The sequence below is a fragment of the Neodiprion fabricii genome, chromosome 6 (assembly GCF_021155785.1).
Source record: "Neodiprion fabricii isolate iyNeoFabr1 chromosome 6, iyNeoFabr1.1, whole genome shotgun sequence".
In the NCBI taxonomy this organism is placed as follows: domain Eukaryota; kingdom Metazoa; phylum Arthropoda; class Insecta; order Hymenoptera; family Diprionidae; genus Neodiprion; species Neodiprion fabricii.
This window is the reverse complement of record NC_060244.1, coordinates 23,685,709-23,710,569: the sequence shown is the minus strand read 5'-3', so window position 1 is coordinate 23,710,569 and position 24,861 is coordinate 23,685,709. Positions and strand designations below refer to the sequence as shown.

Below are 24,861 nucleotides of genomic sequence, written 5' to 3'. Positions count from 1 at the left end.
AATTATCAAAATCTCCGTACGCGGATAAAATTATAATAGGTATGGGAGGGTAGCAATGAGATATCTGTTATTATTAATAAGATCGGATTAGATCGATATTGCACCACTATGATACACCGTTAATATCCGGGAAAAAGATTGTCTTCAAGTATTGCGATAAGGCTTTATCCATGTACTCAAACAAATATTAAATATTGTAAACAACGATGACAAATCGTTGCGAATGAACGTACCTAGAATTTAAGAAAGGCAAACTTCTTTTAATTTTTCGATTCCCCTCTTCCTTCTCATATCGTTGTCTTATAGAAGCGGCGTGATTCATTGTTTTCTTTTAATGCATGCTTGACATTTGAATGGGAGAACCGACGGGACGCGATGTTGCATAGCCGCCAATTTTTCACGGAATCGCTGACTAGGCGTTAGATATCTATATATATATATCTAACAGATTAATGTACACACACACATATATGCATGCGTGTGTGTATACATTAATCTGTTGCAAAAATTAACTATTTGTTGCCTCGTCACCGCTCATGCACCGGATACAGTCAACAGAGTTTTTATCGGCCAATCGTATAATCTTTGTATACACAGGAGGAAATGAAGATGCAAAAATGAAAATCAACGACAACACGTTACATAATTTTTCTGTACCTACCAATTATTCTAGCATATGTATAAGGCATTCCACCGCAAACCAACCTAAGTTTGGCCCTCACAATCGACCATTTATTTTACTTTCAAGTATCGTGAAGACTGTGCAAAAAACAAAATTTTTCACCGAGTCTTACTTCTTTTGGATCACATTTTTTGGGCGTGATTTTTGCTACTGCAATTATCGAATCAAGAGCCCCAACGATCAGCTTCGAATTTTTCTCATAAGTTCTTTGCTCAAAAACGAAAATTTTGAGATCAAGATGAAAATGGGCAAGCTTTTCGTTTAGAAGCTACAGCCGAAAGAAATAATCGAAATGTGTTTTTTAACAAAGAATGTACGAGTAAAATATGAAGTTGATCGATCGGGGCTATCGATTCGATAATTGGATTTTCGTGTTTTTGGCAACAGTAAAAATCAAACCAGTGGGCCAAAAAATTTTAAACTCTGTGAAAGATGATTTTCTTTTACGCTCTACGCTATACCTACTTCAAATTTAAAAAATGCCTAATACCTACACAGAATCTGCGAACGACGCTGGTTATAAGTATGATCGTTTTTGGTACAAGGTACGCACAATAACCCTGTAAAAACAATAACCAGTTAAACATATATACAACGCTTTCCTTACGGCATTTCCCTCCGGTTCCAGCAGTAAACGGTAACTGTGTAGTAGGCAAGTAGAAACGCGTACAACAGGGTTGTTATCCTCGGGGAAGAATAGCCCCTTGGATATTTAACCGCGCCTGCTCGACGCGGCCGAAGTGGAATATGGTTCGAGCAAGGGTGAGGTTGGCATACAGCAGGCATAACAAGTTTCGGGAAAATATGTCGGTCTTGGCAGGGAACGGAGCTTGGCGCCATCCTCGTGTGCCAATTATTGTCTTCGTCAATCGCCAGCAACGTTCGCGCGTCTCGCTACTACGGAATTACGTATCTCATTCTGCCCCCGCACGTAACACGTACGAGATATACGCATACCTACATATCTATGCGCAAGGTTATACCGGCGTCTATGCTGATTGTACGCGAAATACACGTTGTCCTGCGTGAGGAGAAAATTTTTCGAAAAATGACGCGTTTCTCGTCAAACCGAGACGCCTCAGGTATGCATTTTACACGGTCGAAACCAAACGGACGAATCCGATTCTGTCGTATACCTAAACTGTACTCAAAGTATGATAGTCTAGTGCGATAGGTTACTCGCTAATTAGTTTCGCATTAAACCGTATACATGTACTTGCGGAATATCGCTTTGCCCAACGTAAACGAATTACGCTAATCTCTCGCTTATCTTATTGCATACCTAAGTATATCTCGCGTATACTCGCGCTTACAGCCATTAGTGAGTTCTGACAATTTCGAGTAGGCATTTGCCCGTTTGTAGAAAAGTGGGGTCAGAGTCTAACAATAACTAACGATAATCCTAACTTTACCGTTAGCCAGGATAAAGGAAGGTATGAATAGAATATCTCCATGCACACGTACGTACGTACATACGTACTATACAGCCTGCGCACTGTATAAGAAGTTTAATATTCACGTACACGGTATGTGCGTATAGGCGTAGCATAATGTGAGACATGTACGATCAAATAACGACGCATACATGGAGCAACGCGGAGGGAAATACATTCGGCACGAAGGAGTAACACATACAAGTGCATCGTGCGAATTTCGGCGAGGTCCTAATGTTTTCCTTCTTGAAAGTCAAAACAATTTCGCTTACATCCTGTTGACGCACGTAGAGCCGTTGCCGGTTTGCTGTTTGCTGTTTGCTGTCGTCTCGTCGCCTTGCTGCTGCATATATTATTATACCGAACGTGCGTGTGTGGGAGAAGACGGACGAATTAACGTCACCCGTGAACCGATTACGGAGAATTCGTGCATTATATGCGGAACGGACTCCACGCGTGGACACACGAGTCACTTTATACCTACACACGTCGGGAAGACTTCTCGCCTACGTACCGCGTGTGTGTACTTAATAAATATAACATTACGTACGTCGACCGATCGAGAGAGAGAGAGAGAGAGAAATGGACTTCGGCAATACCTAGGGCAGGATGAAAATAAAACCCACTACATGCCCGATACATCCCCGATGTTTTAGTTTTTCGCGATAAATCGAGGCTGTCGGTACGGCGCGACGAAACAGCTTCAACGTAAATATCACGTGCAACTTGACACTCCGTGCGTATATAGAACGTAGATCCATACGTATGTGTAATGTGTACGTACGTGCGACCTCAATGTATTATACATACCTACCTATGTGTACAAATAATACGCATACAGCCACGGACAAAAGTGTCCCGCTGTAAGGATTATCTCACGCGTGAAATGCATTAGAAGAGAGCGATTATTGTTCGTCCGGTTGCCAAATTCCACTTGGCACATACCGGTGTAAACAACCGGGTTTCGACGAACCGACCGTTTTCCTATTCTAGCTGCTCTAACCGCGTTCTTGCCTGTTCGTTGTATAATACATGTATAATAACTCCGCAGGATCTGTTATACGTATGCCGCCGACGTTATATTTATCTTACTCTCAAAATTTAACGCGGCTAATAACGTACCGCTGCACATGTATCGGCTAATATGTATATTGTACATGCATTACACCTACACATGTATTAGACCCGTTTTTTTTCAACTTTTTTTTCCTTTTACGTACTCTTCGAATACTTAATTTCTAGCCTCAAACAAAGCCTCGCGAGACCGGAACTCGGTAGAAAAATCTAAAAGGCGCCTCATCAGTTTTCAATTTTTCAAACACTCTAGCAGAAATATGTCGAAAACTGTACAAGTTGAGAAGGTTTACGTGTAGGTGTATAGCACTCTCGATCTTTTTTATAGAAAATTTTACTACTCACAAAATTAAATCAAAAACAGCTTCCCAAGTTGTATAATTTTCGAGATATTTCGGTCAGAGTGTTTGAAAAAATCAAACCTGCCGAATTGTAAAATCAATTTCCGTGTTTTCGGAATAGGTTTAAAAAATCCTAAGGTAATAGAGAATGATGCCAAAAATTCGCAAAAATTCTTGGAAGTTTTCCGAGGGTCGTTACTGTATAAAAAATGTAGATCGTAGAAATAAAAATGTAGAATGTAGAAAAAATCCTTGATGAAGTTGAAAAACGTTATGGTCAATCGTTTACTGATTGTGAGTGCCGTGGAAAGCCCCGTACGTATACATGTATTTATGTACACGTATTTATTGACGCGTGAGATCATCGTCCGGTAATCAACGTCAGTACGGGCGGAACAATTCTTGTACACACATGCGGTACACAATATTATACATACATGTATAATATACCTACGCTTCATCGAGCGAGAGAATAACAATTCCGGAAGCTCGTCTCCAGCACGCCTCGTATACATAACAACGCATTAACATGTTGTTATCTGCACCTTGTATATGTATATAAGTACGATATACGTATATGCACACATGTGTGGTGCATATGTAGATGCGTGCATGGTCAATGGGTGCCCGGATTGTCCTCGCTCTTATTTATGATCATTTTTTAACCCCTGTACAATTGCACGCCACGTGATACGGTTCATCGGTTTTAGATCGGATACGTAGATATGGGAAATTGTCCTCGTTGTACCAAATTTACTCGAAGATATATAGATCAACCTTGTAAGGCTCGTCGCGTCCTGTACTACGCAACTGTATTTACCTTTGGAACAAGGAATTACGACACATACCTACGATGTTTGTTCGTATTCAAAGAATACCCCTATCACCGATTCCCTTCACCGTTCGAAACTCAATCCTGCGCCTCCTTTCTTGCACGCGTATATATATATACGGTACGCGTGACCCGTACACAAGATGTAAACGAGCAAAACACGATTATTCGTGTAAACAGTGGCAGCTTCTGTGTTTATTTGCGAAGAGGTGAACAAACGTGAGAAAAAACGAATACACCTACGTATGTAATGCAGCGGAGTTATGTAGCATGCAAGCCGCGACACCCTGTGCATGCACATCGACGAGTGATTGGATCTCTCGATAGAGTCTGAACGATTCGTCTCCGTAGACTGATTTCTGGGTCAGAATAAATGTAAACATCTGCGTTGTACATAGCCAGTTGGAGGAAAATTTTTCCACCCTGAAGCAAAAGGGAGACAACGCCGCGGGACTCGCCAGAGCTGCGGTAAATATTGTGCGCGTGGAGTGTTGCACGATGTGAAAACAGAGATGGCGAAAGTGAAAAAGAAAATAGGATGTGGCAATTAAGTATTCGGTGTAATTACACGGCATACTTCCGGAGACACTCGAGGCAACGTCGAATGTTGTACGTATGTAACGTATGTGGAAAAACCAAAAAAAAAAAAAAATAACAAAACAAAAGTAACCGTAGCTACGCCCGAAGACACAGATTATAGATACATTAAGGGTGGTTCTTATTTTAGACTTCTTAAGACTTTTCAAAATAGATAAAAATTTTCTTTGAAGCACAGACCTTTATCTTAACTCTAAACCATTGCGCAAGGGTTGTCAAGTTTGCCGTTTAAAATACACACGTTTTTTCAACACTTTCAGTACCACCTGTATTTCAATCATTTCGTCGCAGGATCGGTTGTTTACAATAAGATCTGTCATTGTGAGAAATCAGTGAGCATTCTAGCTCGAATATTCCATAAAAAAACAAAAAAAAAATATTAACATCTAGCGTATATAATACGATAAAATATTCTCCACCCGAATACGATTGTATTTTATTTTTATTCACCTTTTTTCGTCCTTCTTTTCACTGGTCTGATATACGTACAGGCGTATGCGTATCGTCGGACACAGCAGTTGAGTTGTGACGTAGGCGTGACACGTCGAGTACGCAGGGCGTCGCGGCGTCGTCGACGTTACCCGCTTCTTCGATAGAACGGGTATTACTCGATTGTTAATTTCGACGCGACACGTAGCGAGTCTCCGTACATACGATGCGATTACACAAAGCAACCGGCGAATAAAGGGATAAGGCTGCGCTGGTGGATCGGAGGGCGAGCAAAGCGGCGCGTTACGCGACTCGACGTGAGGCTCTTTCTTCTTCGGGGGCCCTTTTTCCCATTATCCACATTGTTATTACAGATTACACCTGCGTAGAAGTTAGCTCGACAACCTTCTCCGCATCGACGATTGTCTTTTCTACCTACCTGCGAATAAACCTTTCTCAGCACGTGCGGCACGAGCCACGAGTCTATTGAGATTCGAGGTGTAATTGTTGCGTCGAGACGCCCCCCGATCTACGTATTCTAGCATGTACCGATACTTCCAACTCTCGTTTTCGACCCTTCGAAATTATACACCGACGATATTAAATTACTAGAGTCGTATACGTAGCCGGCTGTCACGGGTGATTGATTTTCAAGTTTGTCAAAGGACTCTGCTGCGCGGGTTCTGCAGGAGGCCGCTTCACGGAATAGGTATACGATTCTGCAATAAACCACGCTCACTGCCTTTTCTATTGTTGGACAAAAATCGTTGTATTGTTACTGTCTACGCAGAGACCGCCTTTGTCTTGGCTAATTGTAAGTCTTCCGTAGAACAGGGGACAGGCTCTACACATATATAATGCATAAACGGACTTTGTCTCTTCGTGACCACTCGGTAGTAACGTTGTTATAACTTTAACGCCCTACCCTGACGATGTTGGACGTGTCCAGCGACAGTTTCAAGACCCTATCTGATCGTAACCTTCCGTCAATTTCATACTTCGAGTCTACCTCGAACCCCGTGCAATGGAAACAATGGCCGTAGTTACATTAATTACTATCTCGCATTTCCTAAAACTTGTTTACATTATACGCGTAGTTGCTCTCTCGTAATTCATGTCCTTCCACATATCAATGAATCATCTCGATATACATTTATTTATACAAGTTTTCAACAGGAGGTCTTTTCGGTTTTCTTTGCTTCTTCATTTCACGTGAAAACTCGTGAGTCAAATCCGGTTCAGAGTCAATTCGTCGCCCGAAAGATAAAAAGACGATTGTTTACGATTTCGTTATTTTTTTACTTTTTTTTTTGTTTTTACACGAAGGCAGCGTAATGTTTTTTCCTTGTACTAACCGCACAGGTATTATACGTTCTCAAGAAAAATTTCTGCGAATCCATCAAAATGTCATTCCACGTCAAATGCAATCCACAGACTTGTCGGGATAAAAAATATTTCTGCATAGATTAACGACCATCGTGTAAGAAATCCGCAACACGTCGCGCGTTAATCGCCACCGCATTTGCAAAACGTCTTCCATCAATTGGCAGCGAAATAAATAAATTTTTGCAAGGAGTAACGGTGCTTTGCTTGCATTTTCAATTCGTTCTACTTCGCTGTAAGATATTTTTCGTTTCTTTTTTCACGTGTGGTGACGTGACCCGCGGCCTAAGTTGGGAAATCTTGTTTACGAACCGCGTTTTCATCGCGAAGACTGCGAAATACGATACAGCATAATTTTTCACTTTCAGTTTGCGCAAATTCCGTTCCTCGAATGCTGCGGTGCAGACCGACGCGTCAAAAACAGTCATCACAGCAATAATAAATGTCCATTTTTCCTCTTAGAACAAACAAGGTCAGTCAACGTGCGATGAAACTGCAGCACGCGAGTCGTTCATTGTCAGCCGTTGTGATGCATGCGCAAAAAGAGAGGCGGAAAATGTTGACAATTAAATTTCGTTTCAATATTTCGTGTCGAAACTGAAAAACTGGATACCAAAAATAATTAATTACGACACAATTAGTACCCATTACTCGTCGCTGACTTGGGTGGCTGTAGCATCCTTCTTCCGTTACGTATCTCGGCTCTTCCGCCCACGAGATTGGCGCATGGTGAGAGGGGTTTTATAACATGTACACGTACGTCATGTATTTACGTGTGTATGTATATCGCATTTGCCGGCGAGGATGCCGCTCGTGCATGCGAGATCAGTCTCGAGGACCCCCCTGAATAGACGCCGTATACCCACGACGGCCGCAACGACGATGACGAGAAGGAGAAACTTGCGTACGAAATCCCCGCGCCTATTTACGTGTTTCATCGATCAGCCATATTATTATTCTGCACATTCGTTATATGGTCTGTTCGGAGAGTTGTTCCTGTTTACTTTTTCTCGTCGGTAGAAACAAATTGTCTTAAAGTGACTTTTTTGTACATTATATTTTTCTTCTATTCGAATTGAATTTGAACCGAACATAGAGTTAATAAGCTGAACGATTTAGGTTTTAGTAACTTACTAGAGCCGGAAAAATATCAGGTAAAACTAGGTTTTGGATCCTGGAAAACCTGGAAATGTCGTAGAATTTTTTTCCTCAAAAATTTGTGGCCATCCTGTACAGGCTTAAAGGAAATTTCTTAGGTAGGATTTGTCGGAGCAAAGAGGACTGGACGCGGATGGATCCTCGACGTTCAAGCGAGGCGACTATTTCCATGCGTCAAGTAGGTGGCAGCACATGCTGCATTGAGCCCGTAGCCTGCCTTACGTACGTACCGAATTCGAACGCGAGCGATGGCAAAACCCTGCACGTACCGCAAACGCTTGCTTTTCTCTTGCGGATTTGAGAAAGAAAAAAAAAAAAAAACATTACACCGAACTTGAAGATTGCGCATGATTTATGCAGTCTACGTGCAGCTGTTTATAAATTTTTTAAAATTGAAGCAGGCTAAAAACTACCAAAGAAACGGTAAATAATTATCTTGTAAATACCTTACACGCGTATTATCTACGGTAAGTGTAAAAATACGTAAATAAATAGAGAAAATTTTTATAATACGAACCACTTATCATTTACTTTGCGCGTAGATTACGCATGTAGAGTATTATGCAGGTGCCTATCAGAGAGCTTCTCACGGCGTCTTACGCGCGTATTTCCTTATCGCAGAAAATGAACCTCGGAGCGCGAAACAATCGGGAAACATTTTTATTGACTCTCATAGTGACGTAGGTGAACTGACTCGATGAAAGTATAATAATTACACGACCGTCACTTGACTATAATTATGCTTGCGTATAATATTACGCCAGCCAGTACACAAATTTTTCTTACGCAAATTAATTAAGACCGCAGTCTTATGGGATGGTTTGGTATAAAACGAAACAGTGCCCACTGATCCACCATATAATATAATATGCTGCGTATATCGAAAAACTCTTCTTTCCCCTTGCGTAAATTCGTAAAATGAAAATGCGTGTCGATTGTTTTCCGTACTTTGCAATTTCCGTGACCAATTGAATTTGTGTGTACATTATAATTACACAGGCATTGCACACCCAGGTAATCGTACAACGTGAAATTATGTTTTCGCTATCTCGGCAGCTGTTATAGAATTTTTCCCCTCTGCACGAGTGTATAATCATCGTACATCGTTCGCGCAAACATATTTTCGTAACTTAATAACCCGTGATATGTACGATAATATTTTCATTCCTACGGATGATGATACCAGGGTTCCGATCATCAAGTATATAGGTATAGGGATTCGAAATCTTGTTTGCCTACCGCACTGTATTCACTCGCGCTGCCGTTATTTCTCTCTTGTATATTAGGTATATTATACGCATTAGTACGTAAGTATGTTTAGGTAGGTACATACTTAGAATGCACTTTTGACAAAACGCACGCTGTTTTCATGGCAGATACAACGTAGCGTAACGATGGTACACATCGTACGCACATGCGCATTATGGATGTGCATCGCATTTAACAATCAATTATTCAACATACCTCTTATTACAGAAAATAAATAATCGTAAAATAATAAAAACTGGCGTGTATACGCCTATACACGTATACATATAACACACGTAATAAGTTTGAGGCTGGAATGAAACGTGTAATCAATGTGCTGAACCTCTGCTCCACGCTGCAGCGATCGCAACACATAACACGACACGATCAAGCCTTCTCCAAAATTTTTGTCGTAGACGCTGCGCGATACGCATGTGTATACATACCTACGTATATTATAAACATACGCGCGCGCACGACTGACAATGAATGTAAAATGCCCGCAAAGCTTTCCTTTGGACTTTGACAGTTCCGAGTGCAGGTTCCGTGCCACGGCACGCGCAGCTCGTGATATTATATACTTGCCTTGCGACAGAGGCTCGCTTCGCCGCGTAAACAAGATATCGAGCAATTGGAAAGCCGCGGGTAATGAATTTTATGGAAATTAAATATATACATACATTAAATTCTGACTGGCCGTAGTATCGAGAGGTGCGACATGCAGGTAACGTACACGTTATACGGTATGTGACAACCAAGCCGCAGCAATAAAGCGAAGGGATCACACACCTATCGTACATACAACAGAGAAACAATGACGGGCGCATTCGGCAGAAATTAATCTCAGCATAAGTAACGAGCATTTTTATTTGCAGAGTTGCCGATGAATACCTACGTGTCGGTGAGGGGCATTGTTTACATTTCGGTGTAGGTAGAAGTGAAAGGCAATAAATGACTGGCGTTAAACAAACGGAGATGAGGAAAAAAAAATAGAAACAGCGTACACGTTATAAAATTTCGTGAATGATCCGAGAGGAAAAAAAAAACTGAATAAGGAAAACCCGTAGTAAACGAGGAATATATCTCAACGTATTAATTGATAAAGAGCGGGAAACGTCCGAGACGCGAGTTAAACCGCATCGAGAAAACGGAGAGTCAAGTCTCGGCGCCGGCGAATCCAAGAACCGACCGGATGCAAAGCCGGAGTGGGAATGTGAAGGCTCCAGAGTCCGTTACTCGGACTGGGATTTCCCAGAACGCGGCTATAAACAAACGCGCACACAGAGTTAGGCGCGTACGTGGGGCGTGGTGGAGGGGATGGACGAGGGGCGCTGTCGGTTAACCAGAGCCCTTCCCGCGCATGCGCGGGATTTCCGCCTCCGTTCGGCCAACGCGCAGGCCTCGTTTTTCTTCGATGGTGGGGATAGCGCGGGTTAGCACCCGGGGCGCGCACCCCGGAGAGTTCAGTAAGCGATCGGCTCTCAAAAGCCACGGACGCGTTTTCTCCGAGTTTAGCAAAACGTCGAGTTCAACAACGTTTACATATATTTGAGAGTTGGCAAGTTTGTTTTCATTCCATCAACTGTGGCTTTAATCATTCAAACTGGATTCCAACAAGCAGTACGTGTCGCGATTACATCGCGGCTACAGGAGGCTTAAGAAATTATTCAAGGTAAGCTTCCTATTACCCGTGGATCGACGCAAAGTGGATTGATTAAAAACAAAATTATATCACAAAAACAAACTTCTTCGTCGTAACGTTTCACGTTGCACAACGAAGAACACATTACTACACAGTTTCGAATAAACGTTTCGTGTTTCTATTACGATACTTGCGAAATTATACATTTACCAAAGTGAAGATTATTTTACAACACCAACTTTATATTACGCATATACCGTGGGACCTGTGATTATAAGGCAATTTAGGGAGTGATACTTATTTTTTTAAAAATTTTTTTTATACCGTTCTACTTGCTCCCGCGACTAGTATCCTCATCATGCTCATCATGCTCATCATCAACAAAAACAACAACAACAACAACACAACAACAACACGAATCCATGAATTCGCCTTGTGTAGAGATCCTATACCGAAAATTGGGGTGGGACAACACCCGACTGGATACGAAGTCTGTGTGGACGAAATATGACCGTAGTGCGTATTGTAATGTATGCAGTGTATGCAACGGACAGACGAACAAGCTCGTACATATATCTGCTTATCTCTTAGGACGAAGTTAGTAACCTTACTGTAACGATGCGTGTTTAGGAAAAATCGTTACTACGAACCTTTCGAAATGTCTGAAATTTGGCAAACCGTGATAAACAAAACATAGTCTTATATTGATGAACCTACTTCTTGAAAGGCATTCTAATATTGCACAATGATGATTTTTTCCCCGAATTTTCGTTACGTTCACATTGTTACAAATTTCAGCATCATGCTTATCTCGCGTTAATGACAAGCGCGTAAGCGAGAACGCCTGCAGCTTTGAAACGCAAACATCACAACAACGCAAACATACCAGAAATCCAGTGACGACATCGCTACGCGACACGATTCTTCCTCCCATTCACTAATCCTCGTCAAAGTTTCGAAAAGAAAAGATTATTTCCTCGCACGTAAATATTTTCTTCTCGGTTGTTCGTTTCGTTTTATCCCGCGATCTAAACTCTCGATCGTTCCTACTTAACACTTTACCGTCGATCTCCAAGCTGCTTGTAGAAATATCATAAGAAAAATGGAAATAACTCCAATGATGAGTGAAAATAGTAAATTAGGTAAAAAAAGAATTCCCAACTCTGAGACAGAAATTTGACAGAAAAGTTGGAAGAATCTTTATTTTACTCCAAAAAAAAAAAAAAATGTAATCCACCTACCTCGCGAAACAAAAAGCGGGCTGAGCCAAGCGTAAGAAAAATCCCAAAATGCGGGAAAATGCGACGGAGGGAGAAAAGAAGTTTTATAGATCCGGGCGGCAGAGGAAAGAAGGAAGATTATATTACGGGAACCCCCTTGACACCTGGAGGCTAGCGACATACTGTCTCGCGACATGAATAATGTAAGATTTGAGAATTTGAATAAATTCGCCAGCCGCTAGAGCACGTAGCGTTCGAAAGTTGTTTACGCGATCCTCGGTTGTTTTGCCAGTCGCGCGGTTTGAGTTAACGGTTTTAAATAATGCTTCAGGATATCGCGGAGATTAGTCGGAATATAAGTTTTCCACCATTCGTACGATTTTTCTTTTCCATTCCTTCTTCGTCTTTCGCTTCTATCACAGCTCATTCATACTTACCAAAATTATTCTTATTCCTAAACGAAGTATTGAAATTTCCGCGTCGATCCGATACAACGTAACACCGTTTTTTCAACCTACGTCACGCGTAATAGAGAATCATCGCTGATCTGACGAACAAAAAACAATTTTTTCTCCATCGTTTCTTCTCCTTACCGTTCAATATGTGTCTTAGGTATATTTGCTTTCCCGTCTCAGCGCAACAACATTCAAAAAAACATGTTTACCTCGGTTCGGCTTCGCCATTGGCATTCTCTTATACGTAGCATGCAACGTACGCATGCACACGTATCATTATCCTTATATTAAACACTACAAATCTGTACAGTATTTCGTAAAATTTTTACATTTACCAAACAGTTTTGGCGCGCTCAAGTTTCTCAACACCCGTCTTATTACACTTTTTGTACAATATCCATGTATTCCACTAACTTCTTGGAGAAGCGATTTTTTAAAAATTTATTCCGTACATTTCGTTGGTTCTATTATTAACGTAATTGTTCGTTCATAACTTCGTAATTTTTTCCAGCGACAGAGGATAAAAGAATGCCTGCATTAAGTCTAATCGAAATTAGTGTTAAAGAAAATCGAAAGAAAAAAATTACAGACATCAATTCACATCGATATTTCTATAGGAAGAAACAAGACTTGTAATAGTAAAAGTGTAATTTTTTTATCATAGATTAGAATATACTACTATTTCTATTCGGTATATTCTATTTCTGTTGTTATATCTCTACCCGGTTTCGAATTTAGTCGACGATGTTCCGATCCGATCATCATCACCGTCTGCGAATGCCGACATGAAATTCAGAGCATCTCCATTCACGAACAAGAGCGAGTAAAGAGTAGTGCCTCCTCGAGATCTTACGGAGCAAAGAGAGGAGGAGGAGGAGGAGGAGGAGGAGGAGGAGGAGGAGGAGGAGGAGGAGGAGGAGGAGGAGGAGGAGGAGTCGGAGGCGGAAAAGTTGGATTCGGAGAGAGGCGACAAAGAATACGAACACCCGCATGTGTACATACGTCCGGTGCGTGTGTGTGTGTGAGTGTAGGAACTAAATAAAACTACGACTCGACTCCGCAAGCGAGCCTCCTACTAATGCATAGTAGAAAAAAAAAGAAAAAGAAGAAAACTAGAAGTAAGGCGCGCGCAATGCCGCTGCACTATACGACTACTAAGACTGAGATGAAGGCGAAGACTAAGACGAAGATACGCGCGGTGGCTAAAATTAGAAAGCCGTTGGAATGCCGCTTGTAATATACCGGGTGATTCACCAGCAACGAAATACGTATACGTAGTATACACTCCTATAGATACAGATATGTGTGTGCTCGTATAAACATATAAAACATAGAGCCCCCCAAGCAGAGTGGGGAAGGCGGCGTGTTGAGCCTTCTGAACGAAGGAAGACTTGCACGTGGAGGTCGTCGGCCTTCCACGGATGGCTAACGCCATGGTCTGGGAAGGCCCCGCGGTAAACCAGCGCGAGGTGGTGGGATGTTGTATGGGGAATGGGAATTGGAGGGGACTTGGGGCGAACGAACCAGTATAGGAGAACCGCGTAATGCTTTCACGTACTTATCCCTTTATTTTTAATCCTTCCAAGTTCACAGCGTCAGTCGGAGGAAATAAAAAGTGAAGAGAAACAAAACGACGAAGAAAAAACAGATTTCGTTCCTAGTTCTATTCGTACTACGACGGCGGCAATGTGGTAATACCTATGTGACGACATACACGTACGTTCCGTGTGTGCGTGTAAGCGGTTCTTGCTCGGCCGCTGTTGTGCACCTCACAATCGAAGGGTATCGACAGTCTGGTTATTGCCCGTTGCGTTCTGTTTTTCCTTAGTCGCATGTGTGTGTGTGGGGGGTATACGTGTCCGTGTATACATTTCACACGCGCAACCTGTAACCTTGCGTCGTTTTTTTATTCTCGGCCCAAGGCTCAAGGATCTTCAGGATCTTTAACCTTTCCGCTATATTCGATATCGAGAAAACACGCTACACGCACGGACCCACACGTTACCTTTTTCGTATACATATAACGTATATATCAATATATCATACGTACATAATATTCACCGAGCGCGGGGAAATGGTTCGTTGAGTTTTTCCACACCGTGAGAATCTCCGTGTAGGGTATACTACTTTATCGTGGGATAAAAGAAATGCAATTGTTCGAATAAATAATTTTTTTTTCTCTCCTTGTTTTTTCAAATTGCAAGTGAACAAACAGAAGTAATATTTAATCACGTGAAATGAATGAATAAAACTTGTGCTATTACCGCACTTATAACGGTAGTAAATTCACTCCGTTGCAATATTTTCATTACTCCCTCCACCTTCGTTTTGTTTTTGCAATTTATTTCAAGATAGCATGTATAATTGACTTATGTAATAGGTGTACGTCTGTGTGAGATACGAAAGTATGACAGCCGGTTGATACAAGTTGCATCGATGCGGCCAAAAAATATTTTTGATTGCCTGAAGGAAAACAAGCTGTATTGAAATAAAGGAAAAAAAAAACACCCAGAACCGTGTAGTAAACATGTTGCAAGTTATGCGGTAATTACACCGGGTATCGAGATGTAATCCGTAGCATAAGAGTATACGTTGCTATCATCTGATATCGGGAATTATGTTTTATAATTGCGCTGCCAAAGTACAGCGATAAAGCAAAAATAAAAGTAGAAAGGAACAAACTACAAAACAAAAAGAAAAAAAAAGCAATAACATCAGTCTAAAAATCTCGCTACGACAAAAACAATCGCATGGTGCAACAAATATACGATACGTTACACATATGGAAAATAGTATGTTACATGCATTGGAATTTGTGGTTAACGCTTATTACAGAATGAGAAACACGCGCGTTCTATCAAAACACACGGGTGTGTAGAAACTCTTCGAAACTCTTGAAAGCTGCAAATGTACGACACACGGATGCATATATGCAGCTAAACACATATATTATACAAATACTAAGCGATGTGCGAGCGAGTAAAATTCTTGAAAGGTTAACGCCGCCAAACTGTAAAATTTAAAATAAAATATCGAAACTGGTCGTCGATGCAGGCGGCGAAATCGATGGCGATATGATTAACCGCAGGTCAATAAATTACATGTGTCCTGTATACATACACGTTGTATCATTGAACAGGCATTAATGTATTACGTGTATTATATCTATGTATGTACGGGTATGTATGTGTTTATAAAAACGCGCACGTACACACAGAAATGTATGATGCACAGAGATCAAAATTGCCAATGGCTTATCGTCGAAGCAAGAATGTGTGCGAGAGTTGAATAATAGTTGATAGGATTATCTGTGAGTCGGGCCGTCGGGCCGGCGCCTCGAAATAATGTTTATCAAAACATCCACGGCTGTGTCTCCGACTCATCAATGCCAAACAGTGTTGCTAGGCCACTTACGCGCGATCAACTGCGCTTACTTAAACTCTGCCGTATCTTCTTCACATTTGTACGTACGATTTGCCGCCTTACGCCTCTACCTCGTCATTGAAAAAATTGACACATTCCGGTTTTTTACTATCTCAACAACTGTTCTTTCTCCGTAAACCCTGTAAGGATTATGTCAGGATCCGACTAACGCGGTCACTATCCTGAAATAAGAAAAGCTAATTGGACTGAATTAGACGGGTCGTTTATGATACACGTGGAAAGATCGCGATCGACGTCTTTAGTGAACACCACTTAGGTTAACGTGCTCGTAAACTCGGCGCGAAACAAGACAATCGTGGGGCAATTTCGTTTGACCGAAAGCACCGGTTTAAGAATCGTCGAAGAAGAAAAAATTGTCTACTTTTTTTTGTGTGATTCGTTTCGCTGTTCACTTTGTTACTAATATATGTTTGCACGTAAGCATACCTATACATATTACATATAATATAGATACCCCATCTGGCAGATGATAGTTGAAGTTTACGAATCGACTCGCACCAATTATAATTTGTCATTATTCTTCTCTTACGCGGTCGCCAATCTGTATTGACACGGTTGGAAGGTCCCGTCTAGACGACAACAATTGAACAAATATTTGCTCGCTCTGGCAGTGAATATCATGAAAAGACGACCTGTCGTTACGTTGCGTTCCTAATAAAGAGTATACAGCTGTTCGGACACTTTTTTTTTTTTTCTAAATGTTTCTCATCAACCACGTAACTTCTCTCGCTCTCGCTATTTCTTTCGGTAACTCGTTCGAGCGGTTATTCTTTCCCGTTCGCATAACAAAACGCCTAAAAGCAAAATGCAAAAGAGGTATGTTCCTCCTCTGTCTATTTCTTTTCCTTTTTTGTTCATCATCTTATTCTCTTTCTCATTTCTCTCGTCGAATGAGAACTAAAAATGCCCCGAGGTTACGAATACTGGTCTCGTTCCCGTTGATTGTGGCCAAGTACGCGTGTACCTATGATCATCATTTTTTAGTCCTATATTTGTGATTTACAAACGATGCATTTAAATTCTATAACGTGTGATGACTATTGATACGAAAATGAAAGTTCCCTTATGCCAATTAATTATTATGTGTGTATCTTACGTAAATTCATACGCATGTACTTATCTCTTGTATCACACCGATACGATTGCATGCAAGTACGCGCGTCAAACTCGCGACAATCACGAGCTGATCAGGTTATACGCATCGCTTGCGTACGCATTACTTTTTACTCTTTTTTTTTTTTTACTGCAACTTCCAATATCGTGAGAAGCTTTCCGAAACTTATTCAAATTTTCTTTCAACTGGATACACGTAGCGGTACGAGCTGAAAAAATTTTGACGTACAGTACGCTTAATTTTTCATTACGCAGCTGCGTGGTAACTGCTGAGTAAAAGAGAAAAAGAGTAAAGTCAAATGAAAGCAAAAAAATTAAATAAAATTCACGATCGTAAGCTTTGTAGAAGGTCGGAAGATTATGCGCCGCGCGCACCAAGGACCTATGCGAAAATAATGATAACGATAGTACGTTTTATCACACAGTACAAATAAATCAACGATTAAGTAACTAATACGTCATATTTTTCAAATCATTTTGAATCATGCGGACAGTGCAAAAGGGGTGCTTAGTGCACTTTGGTCAAATGTTACGCGAGTCAAATTTGTTTACATGTATGCAAGAAAAATTGATACCAATATACAATCCAAGGACAATTTTTAACCGAAACGTCGTTTTCACAGCTGCGAGTTGTATCGCAATTGCTCCATTACATTTTATCACGCTTCAACCACGTTACTTAAAATACAACTTTCTTTTCTCTTCCGTTTCAGCGTGTGGCGAACCAGGCGCTTACCGTTTCGCCACAACCGGCTGTAGCGGTGGAGGAGCCGGTGTCAAAAATGTCTCCACCGACGAACGACGTGACCAACGGGGTCGTGGCGCCCCAAAACACCTCGGCGCCCCGGGTTCCTCCCACCACGAATCCGGCCCTGGCCTATACGAATCGCACCCCTGCGAAATACACTCCAAAAGATTTTATCTTTGGCAAGGTCATCGGCGAGGGTAGCTTCGGAACGGTAAGTCGACTATTGAATTGAGACAAAAATTTCACGCAGCCTTGAGTAAATCAAATAAGACGAAATTCGAAATTTCCTGAAAAAGAAATGTCCGCACGGTCCGGGAAAATGATGAAAATTGTTTGGAATTTTGAGAAGAAAGGGACTTCTGGTGAGAATTTATTTTCATCTTTAAATTTGGTATTTCAGGTATACCTTGCAAAGGACATTCATACCGGCAAGGAACATGCCATCAAGGTGTGCGACAAGCGTCACATCATCAAGGAGAAGAAGACTGAATATGTGACGCGTGAGAAGGAAGTGCTGAATATGCTGGCGGGTGCGAAGCATTCATTTGTCCGGCTTTACTGCACTTTCCAAGATATAGACCGTCTCTACTTCGTGCTTTCGTACGCGAAAAACGGCGAACTTCTACCTTACATCAACAAGGTTGGCTCGTTCGACATCGAGTGCACTAAATTCTATTCCGCCGAAATCCTGAGAGGTTTGGAGTACCTTCACGGTCTTGGTATAATCCACCGAGACTTGAAACCAGAAAACATCCTGCTGGACGAGAAGATGCATGTACTGATCACGGATTTCGGTTGCACAAAGATATTGAAAGAGCCAGAAGTGCCACTTAACGAAAATGAGACTCACGTTCGAGAACGGAAGAATTCATTCGTCGGTACAGCTCAGTATCTATCACCGGAAATTTTGACTGACAGAAATGCCAGCAGATCGTCAGATCTATGGGCATTTGGTTGTATAATATACCAAATGGTCGCCGGCCTGCCACCTTTCAGAGCGAGAAACGACTACATGATCTTCCAGAAGATACAAAAACTCGACTACGAAGTTCCCGACGGTTTCTCGGAGATGGCAAAGAGCCTAGTCGAACAACTCCTCGTTCTCGATCCGACTCAGAGGCTAGGTGCGCAGGACGAACACGGCGCTGGTTATCCCAGTATCAGGGCGCATCCTTTCTTCGAAGGAGTTGATTTTGAAACACTTCACGAACAAACACCACCACCGATATATCCCTACCTGCCGGGTACTTCGGAGCACGAAGAATTGAGATCACACTACCGAGTTCCCGATCACCTGGAGCCCGGTCTTGACGACAAACAACTGACGAGGTTACTTGGGCTTGGTATCGGGGAAGAGGAGAGGCCCGAACCAGTAGCCGTGGTCGAAAAGCCAAGGAAACAGGCAGGGATTGCCGACCTAACACCGGAAGAGATCAAATCTAGGTTGCAGAAGCAAAGGTCGTCCAACAAGTGGGACTATTTTGTCGAAGGCAATTTAATCCTGAAGCAAGGATTGGTACACAAGAGGAAAGGACTGTTTGCCAGAAGAAGAATGCTCCTATTAACAACTGGACCCCACCTATACTACGTGGATATGGTAAACATGGTCCTCAAAGGAGAAATTCCATGGAGTCCTGAGCTGCGGGTGGAACCCAAGAATTTCAAGATCTTCTTCATCCACACGGTAAGCATCTGATGATGATCCCTTTCATTCATATGTAAATCTAACTTGACCTGGTTGCCGTCGTTAAAGAATAGACTTCTTTCAAATTGTATGCAAACTTTTTTGACAATAGATTTCTTCTATCTTATATTTACAGCCGAACAGAACATACTATCTCGAAGATCCCGATGGTTTCGCGCTGGAATGGTGCCGCGCGATTGAAGAGATGCGAGTCCATTATGACGGTCTCCAGGAATCCACGGCTTGAGTAAAAAAAAAAAAAAAAAAAAAACTGAAGTGAAAGAAGTAAAAATCACAAAGATAAAATCTCATTAAAAACAAGATTCAAATGTCAAAGAAAAAACATTAAAGTCTGCGAGAGGTGCCTGATGATATAGCGAGAATTGAATTGAAATAAGCTAATTGATGTGAGTTATTTATATGCATACTATCGCGTGTATAGACTAGAGTTTAATACGTGATTTAGGCAATTTTAGGCTAAATTCAAAGTTGTACCGTTATTAATTATAGTTGTGTTTTTCTATTTATTAAGTTAGGCACCTGTGAAGCGTTGCGTCGCTGGACATAGACGTTTTTGCTAAATTAAAACGAGCTGGATTTACATCGCTGGTTTCAACGATTTTGTAGCAGAAATGAAAAAAGTAGAAAAAGCTATCTTGGTATCTTCACATTGTTGTAAATTTTACAGTTCACTACTGCATCACTGGAATAGAGCTCACGTGAAAGTGGAAATTCAAATAATTAGTTACAAACCATTCGGTTGGGCAAGATCTTCAATCTTGTCAACTATAAGACTTTTCTCTCTCCAATTGCTTAAATCAGATTTCATCGTATTTTTCTATTTCCTTGTTTTTTTTCTAGCAAAATTTCGATTTGACCAGTGACGTAAATTCGTGTCTATATTGAATTGGAAACATCTTGCGCTTCTATTTAGCAAATTTAGCAAATATATAGCAAAGAAATAGTGAATATATATATATGTAGCATAGTCAAATACGTTTGGACCTGAAAGTCCTTAGATAGCAAATGTAGGATAAATTTAAGAGAACCAAAAAGAAAGCAAATAAACGCGATGGCGGACAATTTTGCAGCTTTAATTTACGTTGCCTGAAGTATACGGGTTTTCGTATTCGTATGCGGTTCTGTAAATATTAGCAAGTAATTTCAAACAGGCTACGTAAAACAACTCAGTCCGACCCCAAGTGTTTTCACGGTGAATATTTACAATGGCGCCCTCGCGGACATCACCTAAACAGTGTGACGTAGCAAAGACATTTGCATACAGCAAATATTGCTTAACTCATTTCTCGCTTGTACTAAGGAACGGAAAGTTAAGTTAAAAGAAGAGGAGAAAGAAAGAAAAGGAACTGAATAGCCGAATAAGAGGTATATCTTTGCCTCAAAGACTTGAATTGAAACATTATTCTGTTCATAGCTTAAGAATCACTAAAGACCATACCATAGTATATAGTACTCCGTGTATAATGTTCATGTTGGCTAATTATTATTATATCTTAGGTAATAATATTTAAATAGTTAGTTATATCTGTTCGTTAATTTATGGTGAATGGCGAAGTGTCGTCTGTTATTTATTTCGTGTATTTAAATGTTTATAAAGATTATCGAAATCTTATTAGAAATTATCTTGTAAATAGCAAATCAAACCAGCCACTATCTTTCGTCGCAGGGCGGGTTAAACTGCTGCCTAATCTGTATGATATTATCTGTATATTAGATGTTTATTAGTTATGTATAGTTAGGTAATTTGTAAATTATAACGTTAGGAGAGCTAGGTTGTATTCTTCGGGGCAGTTTAACCCATGTATTTTTTTTTTTATATAAACAGGGTATATCATTGATTGTGGAGCTGCAGTTTGTATGGAAGTTCGTAAAAATTATGAAAAATTCTCTCGTGAGTTTTTCAGAATTGTCCCCGATCTCAGTGGCTTTTCCAAAATGACCGCTTTTGGCGGGTCGCGTACAGAATGGGCGGACAGAAATGCAAACAGACGCAAAACGGTCGATGTTCTTTTATTGATAACAAGATAGTTGTGGCGTCGAAAAATTTTGGCTGAATATGCATTTCCGATATCAATATTCACAAAGTATCTAGTATTAGTTCGTAACGCGACTTTGTGCATTTTGAAGGGCGAAAGTGTTCCTTCTACTGTAAACTTTACAAAATCTATCGTTTTAAATAGGTGTTGCAAACTTTAATGTGGAAATCTATCTCGAAACGGGATCATAGCTTTGAAATATCAATTATTAAATTTGAAGCAATGATTTCGTTGTTGTAAGCTTATGAAAAGGTCATAGTTCTCTATAAAGCCAACTCTTAGATAAATTAAATAAAGTTAACATTAGTTAATTTAATAATTTATGTTAGATTTACTCGAACTCAAAACAATGAGACACAACAATGCAAGCAATATCAGTGAATGCCTTGCATATCTAGTTTTTCTCTAAACAGAAAAAAAGTTAATTACTTCAATTATTTTAATATATTTAATTTCGATGGAATATTATTCAACTATTAATCGCAGTATTATTACATGTACGTAGATTCTCATACATATATTAAAAAAAAAAAAAAAAGAAATATTGTATTTTCTATACACCATAAAAATACACATACACGAATACACAGAAATCACTTTATAAGACTATGTAAATACTTAGTGAGTAAAGTTATTGGCGAGAAAACAACCTTATTAACGTGAACATCAAATTTATTCATAGTAAAATTTCAGAAATATCGCATTACCTGTGACTAATTATTCAAATTCAAAACCTTCCACAAAATTCCAAATCCTGATCTGTTTTCGAAAGCCTACCTCTCATTTACGAAATGCATTTAACCAATTGGAGTTGAGTGTTCAAGGCGGGACTTCGTGAATACTACCGACACTTAAATGTAAGAAGAGGGAAGATTTGTTGCGGCAAGTGACATTTATTTGACATGCCAAATACAATGAATCAAGAATATTATTATCTGAAAACGGCAGGGTTGACACGAAAAACTAGTACCAAGTTACGTAATTTTCACCGTTGGGTAAAACTAGTAGTTGATTTAACGGGGATGTATGATATATACCTGAAGTTCCGATCGATCACGTTTGATCGTAAACTATGCCTGCTGCTAATACATACTGTGATTCGATAATGAATTTCTGAAAAGTGATTGTAACCTGAACAGCTATTCAAGAGTGTGACAGGTAAATTGTAGCTGAATATTGCACTGATCTAATTAATACATTATTCGAACCAATTTCGATCAGGTATTAAATATTTAACTGTAAAAATCGTCATTCCGGATAAAATTGATGAATTCGACAAATCCTTTATCAGCATATATATCATCGGATTCACTAGAGATGCAATTTTTTAATTTTTCATAACGATATCGGTAATAGTTTTGTAACAAACACGTAGCGGTCTACAGCATACCCGACCTGAACCCCGTCGAACAGCTTACGATAAAAACAGCTTGTGAAGTAATCGGCGGAACCTTAACAGTTAAGAGGTAGCGTTATCTTGGGAAATATTTGTAAACTATAGAAGGTCGAGCTACGGTTCTGCACTGCATGAATTACTCGTACGGTACGAGGTATGAAAAACCCTCCACAGATTCAATTGCGATGCATAAACCGCAGTGATATACTAAAATACGTATGGCATAACGCTGACTAAATATATTCAATCACCACTAATCCCATAATTTTATATGAGGTTGCCGGAAATTAGGCAGCCGGTAAAGAAGATTCTAAATCAGGGCTCTGCGAACTGTGCATTACAAGTTTCCTGCGGTCAGGCGCTTTACGGGCCAATCATTTCCAGTTACAATTTTACATTCCGGTTGCATCTAACAGATAAGCACCAGCCATCGCGATAACTGTGTATACATAAGGTATACTAGATTGCAACGATTTAGGCGGTCATAACAGGAAGTGAATAAACTTGTTTCGCCAAGTCATACACCGTTCCAAACAAGTGCCCGAGTTTCCAGACCTGTATGTAAGAACCGTGCACTCCATGGCATGATAGAGAACGAGGAGATTTCTGATTGGTCGACAGAATGTGAGTCTAAAGCGGGAGTAGACGAAAATAGAAGGATATATACCTATTACTATAGGAACTAAGAGAATGAGACAACTTCTGGTTTGAGCCCTTTCCTTTAAGCGTTGTTTCATCACTCCCTGGAGGGTTACTAATTCGGGTGAATGGAGAACGAATTTTTGTCCAATCGGATACCACATATGAATGTTCGCAAGCGCATGCGTTATGCGTTTGAAGACGATACCGTGACCTCGGAATCACGTGGTATCAAGTCCGCGGATAAATAATACTGCTAAGCTTTGAATCAAGAAAGCGAGGTTGAAGTTAGTAACGTTCTTGTAATGAATCATTCGAGTAAAGATGTATATTTTCTTAATTTTTAAATTTTTTTGAAAGAACTAAGCTATCGAAATATGAGTGTGTTTTGTTTCATTATGGTTTACTAAATTACAAACAATTCTAAACGATTCGTTACGCTAATGTTACTAATTTCAATATTATTCAAGAAAGGCTGGAAGGAAAAAAATAGGGAGCGATCAATTTTTGAAAATTCACAATTCACACGCAAGATTATTGCGTGTGCGAAACATTATATCAGATATTTTTTGTGGAGAGTTGAGTATTCCACGAAGTTTCGTATGTTGTTAATATTTGATCAAATAAAGTATTTTTGATTATCTAAACTGTTCACGTTGGAGGACTTCTAATCCACACGATCTTAAAATTTATCACATTAATGCATCACGTTCTACGAGAAAACGATTAGAGCTACCATCATTACAGTTTAACGGAACGGTGGAGAAATAAACATAAAAGTTTTTATTTGGCAGGAAATCCATGTGATTTGCTATCACTTAAATCTTCTTCAATTGAAGTTACTGAATCTTATATACACATTGTAGTATATCAACGTGATGAACTTCTTACTTCGTGTCAAATAGAGTGGAATCGACAATTCTAAGACTGGGCGACGTCTCAGAAAGTCACAAATTAATTCCTATCATTTTGATGTCACCGTCTGCCGAAACCGAATTAATAAACTGTCGGCAAGGATAATTACTCTACTATCCTATTACTAATTTTCCACGCTGCCAGTATCGAATCACGATGTGGACAGGCAGAGCGTCAAGATATAAATGGAATCTTACCTTTCCCATGATGTCTAAGGGATGTCAATCCACTTGGCCGCAGGTCTCCAATTTGCAGCTAACTTTTCAGCAACGCAGCGACGTTCGTTCGTATCCCAGTATTCTTCAAAATGCACACAAGGCAGTTGACTTTCACAGTTCAATTAGATGTATCACGTAACCGACGAAAATTTG

The 24,861-nt window shown here is 40.3% G+C and overlaps 1 protein-coding gene across 3 annotated transcripts in view; it reads left to right on the top strand.

Moving 5' to 3' along the window:
- Nucleotides 1–19,754, top strand: part of LOC124184663 (3-phosphoinositide-dependent protein kinase 1) — a 335,224-nt gene extending 315,470 nt beyond the window's left edge. The window contains exons 1-4 of one of the 3 annotated variants that reach the window (XM_046574640.1): nucleotides 10,634–10,849; nucleotides 17,765–18,010; nucleotides 18,200–19,483; nucleotides 19,620–19,754. In XM_046574640.1, coding sequence (XP_046430596.1) covers nucleotides 17,834–18,010; nucleotides 18,200–19,483; nucleotides 19,620–19,730 — 1,572 coding nt within the window. In that variant the 5' untranslated portion in view covers nucleotides 10,634–10,849; nucleotides 17,765–17,833 and the 3' untranslated portion in view covers nucleotides 19,731–19,754. Of the gene's footprint in view, nucleotides 1–10,633; nucleotides 10,850–11,197; nucleotides 11,336–17,764; nucleotides 18,011–18,199; nucleotides 19,484–19,619 lie in introns of those variants that run through there. The other 2 variants (XM_046574639.1, XM_046574638.1) reach the window with 2 other exon arrangements.
- The last annotated feature ends 5,107 nt before the right edge of the window (nucleotides 19,755–24,861 follow it).